The sequence below is a fragment of the Mustela nivalis genome (genome assembly GCF_964662115.1).
Source record: "Mustela nivalis genome assembly, chromosome: 12".
NCBI classification, from domain to species: domain Eukaryota; kingdom Metazoa; phylum Chordata; class Mammalia; order Carnivora; family Mustelidae; genus Mustela; species Mustela nivalis.
In genome coordinates this window covers 21,863,443-21,877,490 of record NC_139031.1, presented here as the reverse complement: position 1 = coordinate 21,877,490, position 14,048 = coordinate 21,863,443, and the positions used below count along the sequence as shown (strand labels likewise).

At 42.0% G+C, this 14,048-nt stretch overlaps 1 protein-coding gene and 1 long non-coding RNA gene across 5 annotated transcripts in view; one reads left to right on the top strand and one right to left on the bottom strand.

Annotated features, from left to right (window-relative positions):
- Positions 1-14,048, bottom strand: part of LOC309845745 — a 413,192-nt gene that overhangs the window by 258,470 nt on the left and 140,674 nt on the right. The gene's annotated exons all lie outside the window — the stretch shown is intronic.
- The window catches only part of STRIP2 (striatin interacting protein 2), a 52,741-nt gene that overhangs the window by 22,868 nt on the left and 15,825 nt on the right, over positions 1-14,048 (top strand). For all 4 annotated transcript variants that reach the window (XR_014301476.1, XR_014301477.1, XM_082694018.1 and 1 more), the window contains exons 14-18: positions 922-996; positions 1,666-1,763; positions 2,191-2,317; positions 4,903-5,003; positions 9,206-9,272. Coding sequence is in view for 2 of the 4 variants with exons in the window: in XM_082694018.1 (XP_082550144.1) it covers positions 922-996; positions 1,666-1,763; positions 2,191-2,317; positions 4,903-5,003; positions 9,206-9,272 (468 nt within the window). In the remaining 2 variants the exon portion in view is untranslated. The remainder of the gene's footprint in view (positions 1-921; positions 997-1,665; positions 1,764-2,190; positions 2,318-4,902; positions 5,004-9,205; positions 9,273-14,048) is intronic.

The following is a 14,048-nucleotide window of genomic DNA, read 5'->3' as shown; positions in this document are numbered from 1 at the left end:
ACCTGCTCTCCTAAAGATCTATTGCCTGAGTTTATTGAATGCCCATTTAAGCAGCAGTTGAGTTATATGGGATGGCAGGGGCCAGGTCATTCCTCCCTACCTCAGGGTCTCAAGGCAATGACCCTTGCTCTGGAAAAGAGGTACCTTGTGGGAGGAGGAACTGAACTGACCAAAGATGACGATGGCCTGAGTAGCCCCACAAATACCTGAGGCTCCTGCCCACCTGCTCTGATAACAAGGTTTAGATGGGGTCATCAAAGGACAAAGAGAGTTGTGGACAAGAGGGCTGGTCATAAAGGAGGAAGAGGTGTAGTAGGGGCTACTGGAGAAGGAAAGAAAATAGTTTCTACTTAAAAGCTTCCCTCTTAATATTCCTTCCTGCCTGTCCTGGCCATGGGCTACCCAACTCCCTTATCAACCTTCTCTTCTGAGTTACCTACCTTTCACTTCCAAATATTCCAGAGCTCTTGGATGGCCTCAGAGTGACACCATAGGAAGTGCTTCTATGTGGGGTGTCCCAGGCATATGTGCACCCTGACTTAAGCCCATGTATGGCCAGAAAAGCAGTGGTTTGAGCCAACTCCTAGGTAGGTGTTCTGACTCCTGACCCAATATGTGATGGGGAAAGAATTCTGTATTGATTCCAGATAATGGGAAAACCAGAATTATAGATTTTCAGAACTGGAAGAGCCCTCAGAAGACATCAGACCAGCCCAGTGATTCTAAAAAGAAGAGGAAACTAAGACCCAGAGAGGAAGTAAACTTACCTAAGGTGATACAATGAGTCGTTAACACAGCTGGATAGGAACCTAGATCTAACTCCCAGCTTAGCGCTCTTTTCATGTCACCCTTCACAACTAAGAAAAAATAGCCTTTGGTCAACTGGAAAATGACCTAGACAAACTGTATTTCCTGCCATAGGGGGAAGAGGTGGTACCGGAAACGCCATGTGAAATCCTCTACCAGGGCATGCTCTACAGCCTCCCTCAGTACATGGTAAGGAGACAGCCGGGCCAGAGCTGCCCTTTTCTACCCCAGGAACAGATAGCTGAGAACCATTTCAAGCTGACCTGTCCATTATTTGAGCTTGTTCCCTGAGCCTTCACCCCTGAGGGAAAGCATTCTCTAACACATTAGAATTCTGAGCTTTCCTCAAGGCTTCTCCAAAAGGAAGGAAGACCTGGCTATACTTCCAAGTCCTTCTTTGGGAAAGGTGGAGAATAAGTTGGGGTCCATGTATGATATATTGGGGGCCCTCCTTCTAAGTAAGTACCCTAGTCCCTCTAAGGCCATGGTCTGTCATGTCCTAGATAGCCTCAGACTGAGTGGTGAGGATGCTTATGGTCAGGGTCAGAGGAAGGAAAGGTTTAGAGAAGGTGAGATTGTGTTTATATCTCTCACCTTATTTCTAGGTATTGCCTCTCTATTCCTCAAGAGCAGTCTTGAAGCAGGACAGGGTATAGCTCCTTTCTGGTTCCTCAGTGTCACAGGCAGGTCTCTCAGGACTGGGCACCTGTTTGCCCTTCTGGGGGCTGGGGATATTTGGTTACTTAAGAATGAACATAGAAGCATTAAAACACTTCTCATAAGGCTTTTGAGGTGTGGAAAAATAGCCTTGTTGAATGGGATGGACCGAGATGGATCTCCTCATTTTCTACTTCCTAGATTGCTCTACTTAAGATTCTGCTGGCTGCAGCCCCCACCTCCAAAGCTAAGACAGACTCTATCAATATCCTGGCAGATGTCCTGCCTGAGGAGATGCCGTGAGTGCTTCAACTGGGTTGGCTGCTGAATGCTAGCTGTTTTGTCTACAGCATCTCTCCAGTCCCCACCCCACCTTGTTAACACTCAGGGATTATTTCCAAAGAGGTCTCTTCTTTTTCCACTGCAATGCTCTCTGTTGGGTTCCTTTTTAGCTCAAGACCAAGGGTCTGTAGGGCAACATCAGTGCCAGTGACTGGTTGCATAGGTATGTGGGTGGACGTTGCCACGTGATGAGCCCTTGCCAAAGGGAAGAGAAAAAGAGCAAAGGAGCTCCTAAGTGGTAACTCGAGATTTCCCTCGTGCAGAAGTTCAGATCACCCAAGTTCTGGCTTTCTTGTATATGTTGTCTCTGACCCGAATATCTGGGTCCTTGTAGGCCTCTCTCTAAGCCTCTCTTTGCACTGACTCCTCCTCTCCCCATTGTAGCATCACTGTTCTCCAGAGCATGAAGTTGGGCATTGATGTGAACAGACACAAGGAGATCATTGTAAAGAGTATCTCTGCCCTGCTCCTGCTCCTCCTTAAACACTTCAAACTGAACCATATCTACCAGGTGAGCAGCTAACAGTGCTTCTCCGCAGGTCTCTGGTGTTCTCCAGACCCTGTCTTTCAAAGAGGGGATCTAGGGGCCTTTATGGTCCAACTGAACATCTTTCAGCTTCTGCTTTATCCTCCTCAGGAATTCTTATACCTGTTGCACAAGCTTGTGTAGGGGTATGGAGTGGGATGTGAGGAACTGTCCTAGACAGGTGCAGATGTCTGTGTCCTTTGAACATTATCCAAGGGTTGTGGGTAGGAATCCTTGGCTTCTTAGGAATGTGCCCAGCCAGCTTTGAAGCAGTGCAAGACAGGATTCAAGTATTCCACCAGAAAAAAAAAAGTGGGGAAAAACTATGTAGAAAAACTTTTCTATATGTGAAGCCCCCCCCCCTTTTAACTTTTGAGATATAATCCTGAATAAGGCACAGTTTCGGCTCTTAAGGGCTTTGAAGACTTATAATATAAATAGCTAATTATGGAATGATAAGTGTATGATACAGGTAAGCTCTGGCTGGTAATCCAACCAATGATAGAGAAGAAATGACTTCTAACCTGAGTCCTAAAGAAACAGATGTTAGTAAGGATATGGGAGATATCAGGGAAAGAAGATAGGAAGCATTTCGAGCAGAAATGTTAATCTATAGAAGGCCAGAGGAGAGAGAGAGAAAATACCTTTGGAAACTGGTTAAATGTTGCTAGAGTTCTCCCTAGAGCAGGGGAAGATGGGGCGGCCTGGTGATACATGGAGCTGGAGAGGATAGCAGGGAGCAGATCATAATATGTATGACAGCACACAGTTACTGGGTACTTATAATGTGCCCAGCACTCTGTTAAGTTCATGTGGCATTTCATTTTATTCTCTTAATCCTATGAGGTAGATCTTATTTTATCCCTGTTTTATAAATGAAGTCGAGCGTAAGAAAGATTAAAGAAGCTGCTTCCCCACAAAGGCATTGTTTACCATGCTGAGGAGTTTGGACTTGGTACTGTGGGCATTGCCAAGATATCAGAGAACCTGAGGGCAGGGAATGGATGGTCTCTGTGGTGAGAACATGGGGAGGAGAGGAGGTACCTCATGACTGCTCAGTGTCTTCGCCCCACTTTCCTCCTAAGAAGTCAGAACCAAGCTTGCTGTTAGAACAGCAGGTTCTCAGAGTGCACAGAGCCTCCTGCAGGGTCTGTATCCATGAAGGTTTGCCTATATAATCAGGGTATTCCTCCACTCTAGTATATTCAGAAACATCTTTGGGTGTATTATAGGTGTCCTGGGTTCTCGCACATTTTCTGCCAGTGTTTGCTAAGCAACAGCAGGGCTGGGAGGAGTAGGGGTGGGAGGGAGATAGTGTTCCTAGTAGAAAGAACAGAGAACCATAGACTTGTTTTTTCTGTCTGCTTCTCTTGGTGGGCAGTATGTGGATCAACAGCCAGACAGGTGGGTGGCTTGATGGTCCTTGCCAGTGTGTGTCAGTGTTGGTAAATCCCAACAAGGCTACAGACACATCTCAAATTGAAAAACATTTTCCATAACTTCATAGCGGGTATGTATTGGCTGCTCCATCTGGAGCTTCGGAAAATACCCCAGGTCGGCTGCCAGGGAGAAAGTATTTGAGAAGAGAAATGGGCAACACAAGCTTACTTCCCGCCTCTAACCACACACACACAGGCGCAAAGGACAGCTTGACTTGGTGCCAAGGCTACTTCTTGGTGATCAGGAAAAGCTACGGGATTTAAAACACCACAATTTTTTGCTTTTCAACCCAGTTTCTGTACTGTCCCAGCATTTGGGTTCTGAATCTGGAAGAAAACTGTATCTGATGCTCCTCAGTGCATCACAGGTAAAATCCAGGTGATGCAACTCCAGGATACTGCCCACGAGATCTTCCCAGATACAGACCCTATACAAAATCAAGAGAGCAAAATGGAATCCCTATTTCTGGTGTTTAGCGCATCAAAGAGATCTTGGGATAGCCCATCAGAGAGATCTTGGACTTATTCTCAGTATAGTATCTGTTGACCTAAGGGCACTTGTTAATCTGTTCATTAAAATACTGATAACGTAAGTCCAGGGATGATATAGTGAACCAGACAGACTCATGCTGGAGCCCACATTCCAGTGGTTCACTTGGTTACTGTGTGCCATATCCATCCCATCTGAATGATGCCAGCAGTTGCTGGGAGTAAGCTGCACCTGTTCCTGCTCTATCAATCACTGTTGAAACACTATGAAACAGAGGTTTGGTATGGAAGACAGCTCCCAGAGGGAGTCTTCCTTTCTTATTGAGCTTAGGAACAAATATTGCAGCTATTCCTTCTATTTATTCGGAGTGGGATTTTCTTTTTGGCTTGTTTATGTTTTGTGCTTTTGGTCAGGTGCTGGCAACATACACACACTGCAGATTGTCCCCCTCCATGCAGGATGAGCTGGCTAGATGATGCTGCTCCGCACTTCTCAGACAGGAGGACTGATAACACAAGTAGACAGTAGATACTCTTAGGAATGGATATTAGAGTTGTGCTTGCCAATCCTATTTTTCGTATGTACCTTCTATTATCCCACAAATAAGCAGCCCTTTCTGCTTCTTTGATCTTTTAATCCAGTTTGAATATGTGTCACAACATTTGGTATTTGCCAACTGCATTCCATTGATCCTGAAGTTCTTCAATCAAAATATCTTGTCGTACATCACTGCCAAAAACAGGTATGGGCTCTGGACAGGTTTATTTCTAAGTTCTGTTTAGGTATGGGTTGAGAAATATACATAATCTCTGAGCCTTCCAGTTCTCTTTTTACCCCTAGTCCCTTCTCTTTTGGAGCTTAAATTTAATTTCCTTGAAGTGTTAGTTGATGTGGTGTGTGATTTGGCCTCTTCGCAGAGCTATTTGTATTTTAATAGTTTTGAAAACCAAAAAAAATGTCATAACTCAAATAAATAAAACTGCAACAATGAAATTTTAGCCCTATGGCAGAAGGATTGGAAGATTTGTGTGTGTGTGTGTGTGTGTGTGTGTGTGTGTGTGTGTGTGTGTGTGTGAGAAACAACCTTCTTATCTGGCCAGCCCTGATCTTAGTTTAAATCATTAGTTGGAATAATTATGCCACTTTGTAAACTGTAGTGTTATGCAGAATTTGTAACTGAAAATAAATAACACACCCTTACTTAGATCAGTTTGTAATAAAACATATATATGGTATTTTATTTAATCTCCTCAGTAATGGTTAAAGTATTATAACAAGTTTTATTCTCATTTCACCAATTAGTAAAAAAATTTAGTAAGCTTAATTGACTTGCTCAAGATTAACATACTAGTGAGACAACTTAAGTAAGCAGCAGACGCAGGATCAAAACACAAATCGTTTTCTGGTCACAATTGTTATGAATACAAATTGCTTTTCACTCCTCCAGCCAAGTGGGGACTTGGAGTTTACAGAGTAAATCCTTGTTCTTTAGTTTGCTACTTCCACAGGAACTATAAGCATATTAGAGTTTACCAGAGGATGAGTTCCTAAAGTAGAAGTAAGAAGGCTGATCTGAGGGCACCTGGGTGTCTCAGTTGGTTAGGGCGACTGCCTTCAGTTCAGGTCATGATCTTGGGGTCCTGGGATCAAATTCAGCATTGGGCTCCCTGCCTAGCTGGGATCCTGCCTCTCCTTCTTCCACTCTCCCTTCTTGTGCTCAATCTCTCATTCTCTCTCTCAAATAAATAAATAAAATCTTAAAAAAAAAAAAAAAAGAAGAAGAAGAAGGCTGATCTGATTACTTGGGGTGACTAGAGAGGGCCAGGAAATGGTGCCTCACCAATCTTGTACTGCCTAAAAGTCCACCATGAGAGGCAGCCTACTTATATGTAGTTTAAAATACACAGAGGCACCTGGGTGGCTCAGTAGGTTGAGTGTCTGACTCTTAATTTCAGCTCAGGTCATGAGCTCAAGGTCCTGGGATTGAGACCCACATGGGGCTTTTCACTCAGCAGGGAGACTGCTAGAGATTCTTTCTCTCCTTCTCCCTCCCCATCCCCTACACTTGTTCTCTCTCTCTCTCAAAATTTTTTTAAAAGATTTTTTTTTTTTTTTTTTTTTGAGAGAGAGAGAGAATCAGCAGGGAAAGGAGCAGAGGAAGAAGGAGAAGCAGTTTCCCAGCTGAGCAGGGAGCCCCATGTGGGGCTTGATCCCAGGACCCTAGGAACAGAAGGCAGATGTATAACTGAATGAGCCACCCAGGTACCCTTAAATAAATTATCTTTTAAAAAATTAAATTAAATCAAATTAAAATAAATAAAATAGACATATACAGATGAACTTTCTGAAGTCATGAGACCTGCCATTTGCTAGCTATGTAATCTCAAGTTAAAAACCCTGTTTTTTTTGAGCCACAGTATTTTCATGTTAAAATGAAAATAATTCACTGGGTGCCTGCGTGGCTCAGTGGGTTAAAGCCTCTGCCTTCGACTCAGGTCATGACCCCAGGGTTCTGGGATCGAGCCCCACATCACATCGGGCTCTCTGCTTAGCAGGGAGCCTGCTTCCTCCTCTCACTCTGCCTGCCTCTCTGCCAGCTTGTGATCTCTGTCTGTCAAATAAATAAAATCTTTTAAAAAATATTAAAATAATACATTCCCTGACTATATCTTAGAGCTTTTATATAAGTATCAGTTAAGGGCACCTGGGTGGCTCAGTGGGTTAAGCCACTGCCTTCGGCTCAGGTCATGATCTTAGGGTCCTGGGATCGAGTCCTGCATTAGGCTCCCTGCTCAGAGAGCCTGCTTCCTCCTCTCTCTCTCTCTGCCTGCCTCTCTGCCTACTTGTGATCTCTCTCTGTCGAATAAATAAATAAAATCTTAAAAAAAAAAAAAAGTATCAGTTAAGATAAACATAGGAGAGCCCTGCTCCACATTTCCAGTAAGAGATCCACCCCTGGATCAATCAAGTGTGGCAGGGGCTCAGGAATTAAGTACCATCCCTCACCATGGGCCTGGAAGGGGAGGGCAAATAATCTGATAGGTGTCCATCAGGTTCTATTTGGAATTGGAAGAATGGTAGTGCCAGACTAATCAATAACTAAGTTTGGTCAGGATAAGATGGTCCTCTTCTACACCACCTATAAGCTTTACTGTGGCATGATCCCTGAGAACTTGGAGTGCCCATAGCCCCTTCTTGCACAGTTTCCTCATGGCTTTTACAATCTAGATAGATATTCCAGAAACTTGTAACTTTATTTTTTGCCCCCTTAGGCTAGAATTCAGTTCACAGAGGATGGCACAAATCTATCTTTGATTTCCTGCCCCCATTTCCTGGTTGCCAGCATCTTCTTTGCCATGGGGCTTTGTGGGAAGTGGGTAGATAATTGGATAAGCCAGCCAAGAATATTTATACTAATGGAGCAGTAAGTACAGAACTGGCAACCCTGGGAGAATCCAGAAGAGTGATTAAGATGATGAGCAATGTTATAAGTAGACCCACTGCCCTCTCTTCCACCTTGGTTCCCCTAGGTTATCATTATGGGTTTCTTGGACAAAGGTAAACATTTCTAGGTAAATAAATTGTTGCCTTTTGCTTGGATAGAGTTTTGACTTTCGAAATGTGGAGACAGGTCCAAGAAACCCACACTCCTCGGGGTGCCTGGGTGACTCAGTGGGTTAAAGCCTCTGCCTTTGGCTCAGGTCATGACCCAGGGTCCTGGGATTGAGCCCCGCATTGTGCTCTCTGCTTGGCAGGGAGCCTACTTCCCTTCCCTCTCTGCCTGCCTCTCTGCCTACTTGTGATCTCTGTCAAATGAATAAATAAAATCTTAAAAAAAAAAAAAGAATAAAAAAAACCCCAAAACTCCACACTCCTTTATGGCCCTTGCTTTGCCCACATCCTTTATCTATTTCCAATTGCACTAGTTCAAATAGATTGGTTATAAACCTTATGGAATGTCAGAATGAGAAGGAGCATTAGAGATGAGATAAATCCCACATTGTACCAATGAAAAAGAGAGAAAATGAAAGAAAAAACTATAATTTTGAGTAACTATGTCCCTGTCATAATGCAGTGCATCATTTCCCCTACCTACTCATTCCTGCTTCCCTGGGCTCACCGCAGAGCCTCCAGCTCCCTTATGGTCCCCCATTGTCAGTTCTGGGGGCAGATACTGTTATCATTCCCTTTTTTTTTTTTTTTTTTTTAGAACATACATGAGTGCAAGTGGGGGTGGGGAAGGGTGGACAGAGGGAGAGAGAGAGAGAAATCTTAAGCAGGTTCCTTGCCCAGAACAGAGCCTGATGTGGGGCTTGATCTCATGACTCTGAGATCGTGACCTGAAGTGAGATCTAGTTGGACTAGAAGCTTAATTGACCGAGCCACCCAGATGCCCCAGTGCTGTTACCATTCTTGAGCTACTAGATTGGCCCTGCTGAGGGAAGCTGCCTTTGTCTTAAGCTTCCTTCAAGAATGGCCTCCATGATCATTTCCCAGAGCTGCTGGCTTTCAGAAACATCTGGTAAAGGACATAGGAAAGGTCTTCATTTCACCCTATGTCCACAGGTTGTTACTAAGTGGGTTAAGTTTGGGCAGCATCTCTGGGAACACAGTTGACACATATACATAAGCATACACTTAAATGCAAAAATGGAAGTGCACGTGTGTCCTTACTCTTTAGAGAGGAGAGAGGTGGCTATACCAGAGGCTCCCTTGCTGCCTTCTTTTCCATTTGCTAGATGGAGACTGGCTTGAAGGAACTCTGTGGGTTCTTCTAGAGCTAGAGTTGCCTGGCACCACAACCCTCAGTTTCAGCTGAGGTCACTAAGCAATTTGGGAAATAGATTGGGCCCGCTGGAGAGAAATAATTCCTGCCATTTCAGAATCTGCCATTTCCTGCCATTGCTATTTCCCTAAAGCCTGCCCTTTCTCTGCGTTTTGCAGCATTTCGGTCCTGGATTACCCTTGCTGTACCATTCAGGATTTGCCGGAGCTTACTACAGAGAGTCTGGTAAGCAGAGGGGGATTTGGTAGCTTTTGAAATTACCAGATGGCAGAAGCTGGTATTTACTCTTCCATTTCTTCTCCAGTTCCATAATGTCCTGATTTGGGCATCTCAGATCAATAAATGTATATTGGCAAGAGCACAGTGTCAGTGGGGGGTTTAGAACTGCTGACTCAGCTGAGAAAATTTTGGAAAAACTGAGCATAGCCATTTGCAGAGAAGAGAAAAGATCAGTGACAAACACTAAGGAGGAGAGGGAATTTAGAAAAGATAATGGGAACCGAAATTGAATGTGAACATCTGTGCTAAATAGCAGGAGAAGCACTACTGGTCTATTCCAAACAATGATCTGTCTCCTTTCCACTATGTTATAAGCTACTCACTTTTCATTTTCATGTAGATTATATAATCCAGGAGTGTGTACTTCAGAAAATACCTTGCCTAGATCTCTAAACCAAAAGTTGGTAATACCCACAGAAGAATGACTCAGAAATTTCTTCATCCTGGAAACAACTTTAAGCAAATCAGAAAAGTCCCTCAAAATTACTTTAATTTCATTAAACTGACTGATCAACAGCATCCTGAAGATTAACTGCCTGCCTCATATAAATATACCTCCTTAGATACACTCAGTCCATACCCTCACTCTGTTGCACGGTACTTGGTTATCTATATCTGTTTCTCCATTTGACTGAAAACTCCCTGAAGGGAGAGATGGGATGGTATCATCTTCATTTTATATCCCCAGAGTCTAGCACTAGCTAGCACTAGCACTGTGTTTGGTACATGAAAGGAGCTCAAATGCTGAATGTTGGATTGTAGTACTCATTGTCCCACAACCCTTTGCCTCCCAACTTTAATATTTGCAAAATGTTGCATTACAAAAGTGTACTATGCTCAAATAGAATGATACCTTCTGTGGAACAGATTTTATAGAAACATAGGATTCTTGGCTGGAGGTGACCTGAGAGCCATTTAGCCCAATCCTATTTCAAAGATGAGGAACCAGAAGGCCCAGTGGATGAAGTGACTTGTCATGGTCCTCTCCTCATAAGTGATAGATAGTGAATTAGAAAAAGACCCATGTTTTAAGATACTATGTCTAGCACCCATTTTAGCATCAGGGCAAAGATTTCCTGTCTCACTTAGATGTGACCTCAGTGGCCAAGGAAGCTGAGAACTTCTTATCCCTGCAGAGAGAAGTAGTAAGTTGTCTAATAACCCTGTTTATGCACATGATATTATTCAGTCTTTAAAATAACTGTGTAAGCTTGGTATTACTTTTTTATAGATGGAAGCTAACTGCCAAAACCTTACAGTTAGAAGTCGCAGAGCCAGGGTGGAGACTTATATCCCTGCTGTTTAGAGTTAGAATGAAGAATGCACTTTCTCACAGAAAACAGTGATAAACAGCATTAAAATGCTTCTATAAGTAGGGTATTTAAAAATGTAAAGTTTTTGTAAAGGTATTTCAAAACAAAAGGTTTTATGGCTGAAATCTATTTCTTTTTCTTTTTTTTAAAGATTTTATTTATTTATTTGACAGAGATCACAAGTAGGCAGAGAGAGAGAGAGAGGGTAGCAGGCTCCCCGCTAAACAGAGAACCCGATGTGGGACTCGATCCCAGGACCCTGAGATCATGACCTGAACTGAAGGCAGCGGCTTAATCCACTGAGCCACCCAGGCACCCTGAAATTCTTGATATAATATGTTCTCTTTTCTCAATCCCATATGTAGGAAATTGATGGGAACTATAACTTCAAATCTCTTCTGATTTACCTTTTGGGATATGAGCATAAAATCATTGAAATAATTGTTCTGCCTCTGAAAAGATTTTATTGTTATCCATGTGCAGGTTAAAAGCACGGATCTATTCTAAAGAAACCAATTGGTGCTAGGTATTCCTCTCCTTTCTGTAAAGCAACAGTGGCACCTGGTGGTTTCAATTGGTAACCACAGATTTTTGTTGTTGGCTTGAATTTACGGTGTTAAATATTTCCCCTGAGCCTAATGATGGGCTTAAGTAACTAGCAAGTTTATGCCACATAGGTCCTCAGTATAATGGTTTGTTTATCTAAACTGATGGCTTCTGTACTCAGAAAAGACTAATGTTTATATGAGTAAAATGCATCTCTTTTCCAGGCGTAGTGAATTAATTATAAACAGAAAATGTATTGATTTTTTTTATAAATGTAGAGGATTTTCTTTAAATAATATTTCAAATTCTTTTTCCTGGTTATAAAATTAGTATATACTAATGCAGAAAATTAGATAAATACAGAAAAATATGGGGAAGAAAACAAAAATACCTTAATTATACTACCTACACGTAACCACTGTTAATATTTTCCTGTAGTCATTTATATGTATACTATAGTATCCTATAGTACACTATATGTACTTATTAATTCATATATATGCACACATACATTATTTAAGAAAATAAGGGCTTTGTATATGTTTCAATCCACCTAATAAAGTTTAAATGTTCACAACACAACTTTGAACATATTTAAGAACATGATTTTTAATAGCTGCACATAATATTCCACTCCTTAATTTTTTCATATAATTTTTAATTTTTTTAAAATTTTTAAAATTTTTTATAAACATATAATATATTTTTATCCCCAGGGGTACAGGTCTGTGAATTGCCAGGTTTACACACTTCACAGCACTCACCATAGCACATACCCTCCCCAATGTCCAAAACTCCACCCCCCTTCTCCCAACCCCCTTCCCCCCAGCAACCCTCAGTTTGTTTTGTGAGATTAAGAGTCATTTATGGTTTGTCTCCCTCCCAATCCTGTCTTGTTTCATTTATTCTTCTCCTACCCCCTTAACCCCCCATGTTGCATCTCCACTTCCTCATATCTAGGAGATCATATGATAGTTGTCTTTCTCCGATTGACTTATTTCACTAAGCATGATACCCTCTAGTTCCATCCATGTCGTCGCAAATGGCAAGATTTCATTTCTTTTGATGGCTGCATAGTATTCCATTGTGTATATATACCACATCTTCTTTATCCATTCATCTGTTGATGGACATCTAGGTTCTTTCCATAGTTTGGCTATTTTAGACATTGCTTCTATAAACATTCGGGTGCACGTGCCCCTTTGGATCACTACGTTTGTATCTTTAGGGTAAATACCCAGTAGTGCAGTTGCTGGGTCATAGGGCAGTTCTATTTTCAACATTTTGAGGAACCTCCATGCTATTTTCCAGAGTGGTTGCACCACTCCCACCAACAGTGTAGGAGGGTTCCCCTTTCTCCTCATCCTCTCCTGCATCTCTCATTTCCTGACTTGTTAATTTTAGCCATTCTAACTGATGTGAGGTGATATCTTATTGTGGTTTTGATTTGTATTTCCCTGATGCCGAGTGATGTGGAGCACTTTTTCATGTGTCTGTTGGCCATCTGGATGTCTTCTTTGCAGAACTATCTGTTCATGTCTTCTGCCCATTTTTTGATTGGATTATTTGTTCTTGGGGTGTTGAGTTTGCTAAGTTCTTTATAGATTTTGGACACTAGCCCTTTATCTGATATGTTGTTTGCAAATATCTTCTCCCATTCTGTCAGTTGTCTTTTTTTTTTTTTTTTTTTTTTAAGATTTTATTTATTTGTCAGAGAGAGGGAGAGAGAGTGAGCACAGACAGAATGGCAGGCAGAGGCAGAGGGAGAAGCAGGCTCCCTGCCGAGCAAGGAGCCCGATGTGGGACTCGATCCCCGGACACTGGGATCATGACCTGAGCCGAAGGTAGCTGCTCAACCAACTGAACCACCCAGGCATCCCTGTCCTTTGGTTTTGTTAACTGTTTCCTTTGCTGTGCAAAAGCTTTTGATCTTGATGAAATCCCAATAGTTCATTTTTGCCCTTGCTTCCCTTGCCTTTGGCGATGTTCCTAGGAAGATGTTTCTGCGGCTGAAATCGAAGAGGTTGCTGCCTGTGTTCTCCTCAAGGATTTTGATGGATTCCTTTCTCACATTGAGGTCCTTCATCCATTTTGAGTCTATTTTTGTGTGTGGTATAAGGAAATGGTCCAATTTCATTTTTCTGCATGTGGCTGTCCAGTTTTCTCAACACCATTTATTGAAGAGGCTGTCTTTTTTCCATTGGACATTTTTTCCTGCTTTGTCGAAGATTAGTTAACCATAGAGTTGAGGGTCTATTTCTGGGCTCTCTATTCTGTTCCATTGATCTATGTGTCTGTTTTTGTGCCAGTACCATGCTGTCTGGATGATGACAGCTTTGTAATAGAGCTTGAAGTCCGGAATTGTGATGCCACCAACTTTGGCTTTCTTTTTCAATATCCCTTTGGCTATTCGAGGTCCTTTCTGGTTCCATATAAATTTTAGGATTATTTGTTCCATTTCTTTGAAAAAAATTGATGGTACTTTGATAGGAATTGCATTAAATGTGTAGATTGCTTTAGGTAGCATAGACATTTTCACAGTATTTATTCTTCCAATCCAGGAGCATGGAACATTTTTCCATTTCTTTGTGTCTTCCTCAATTTCTTTCATGAGTACTTTATAGTTTTGTGAGTATAGATTCTTAGCCTCTTTGGTTAGGTTTATTCCTAGGTATTTTATAGTTTTGGGTGCAACTGTAAATGGGATTGACTCCTTAATTTCTCTTTCTTCTGTCTTGTTGTTGGTGTAGAGAAATGCAACTGATTTCTGTTCATTGATTTTATATCCTGACACCCTAACTTGTACTAAATTCCTGTACAAGTTCTAGCAGTTTTGGAGTGGTGTCTTTTGGGTTTTCCACAT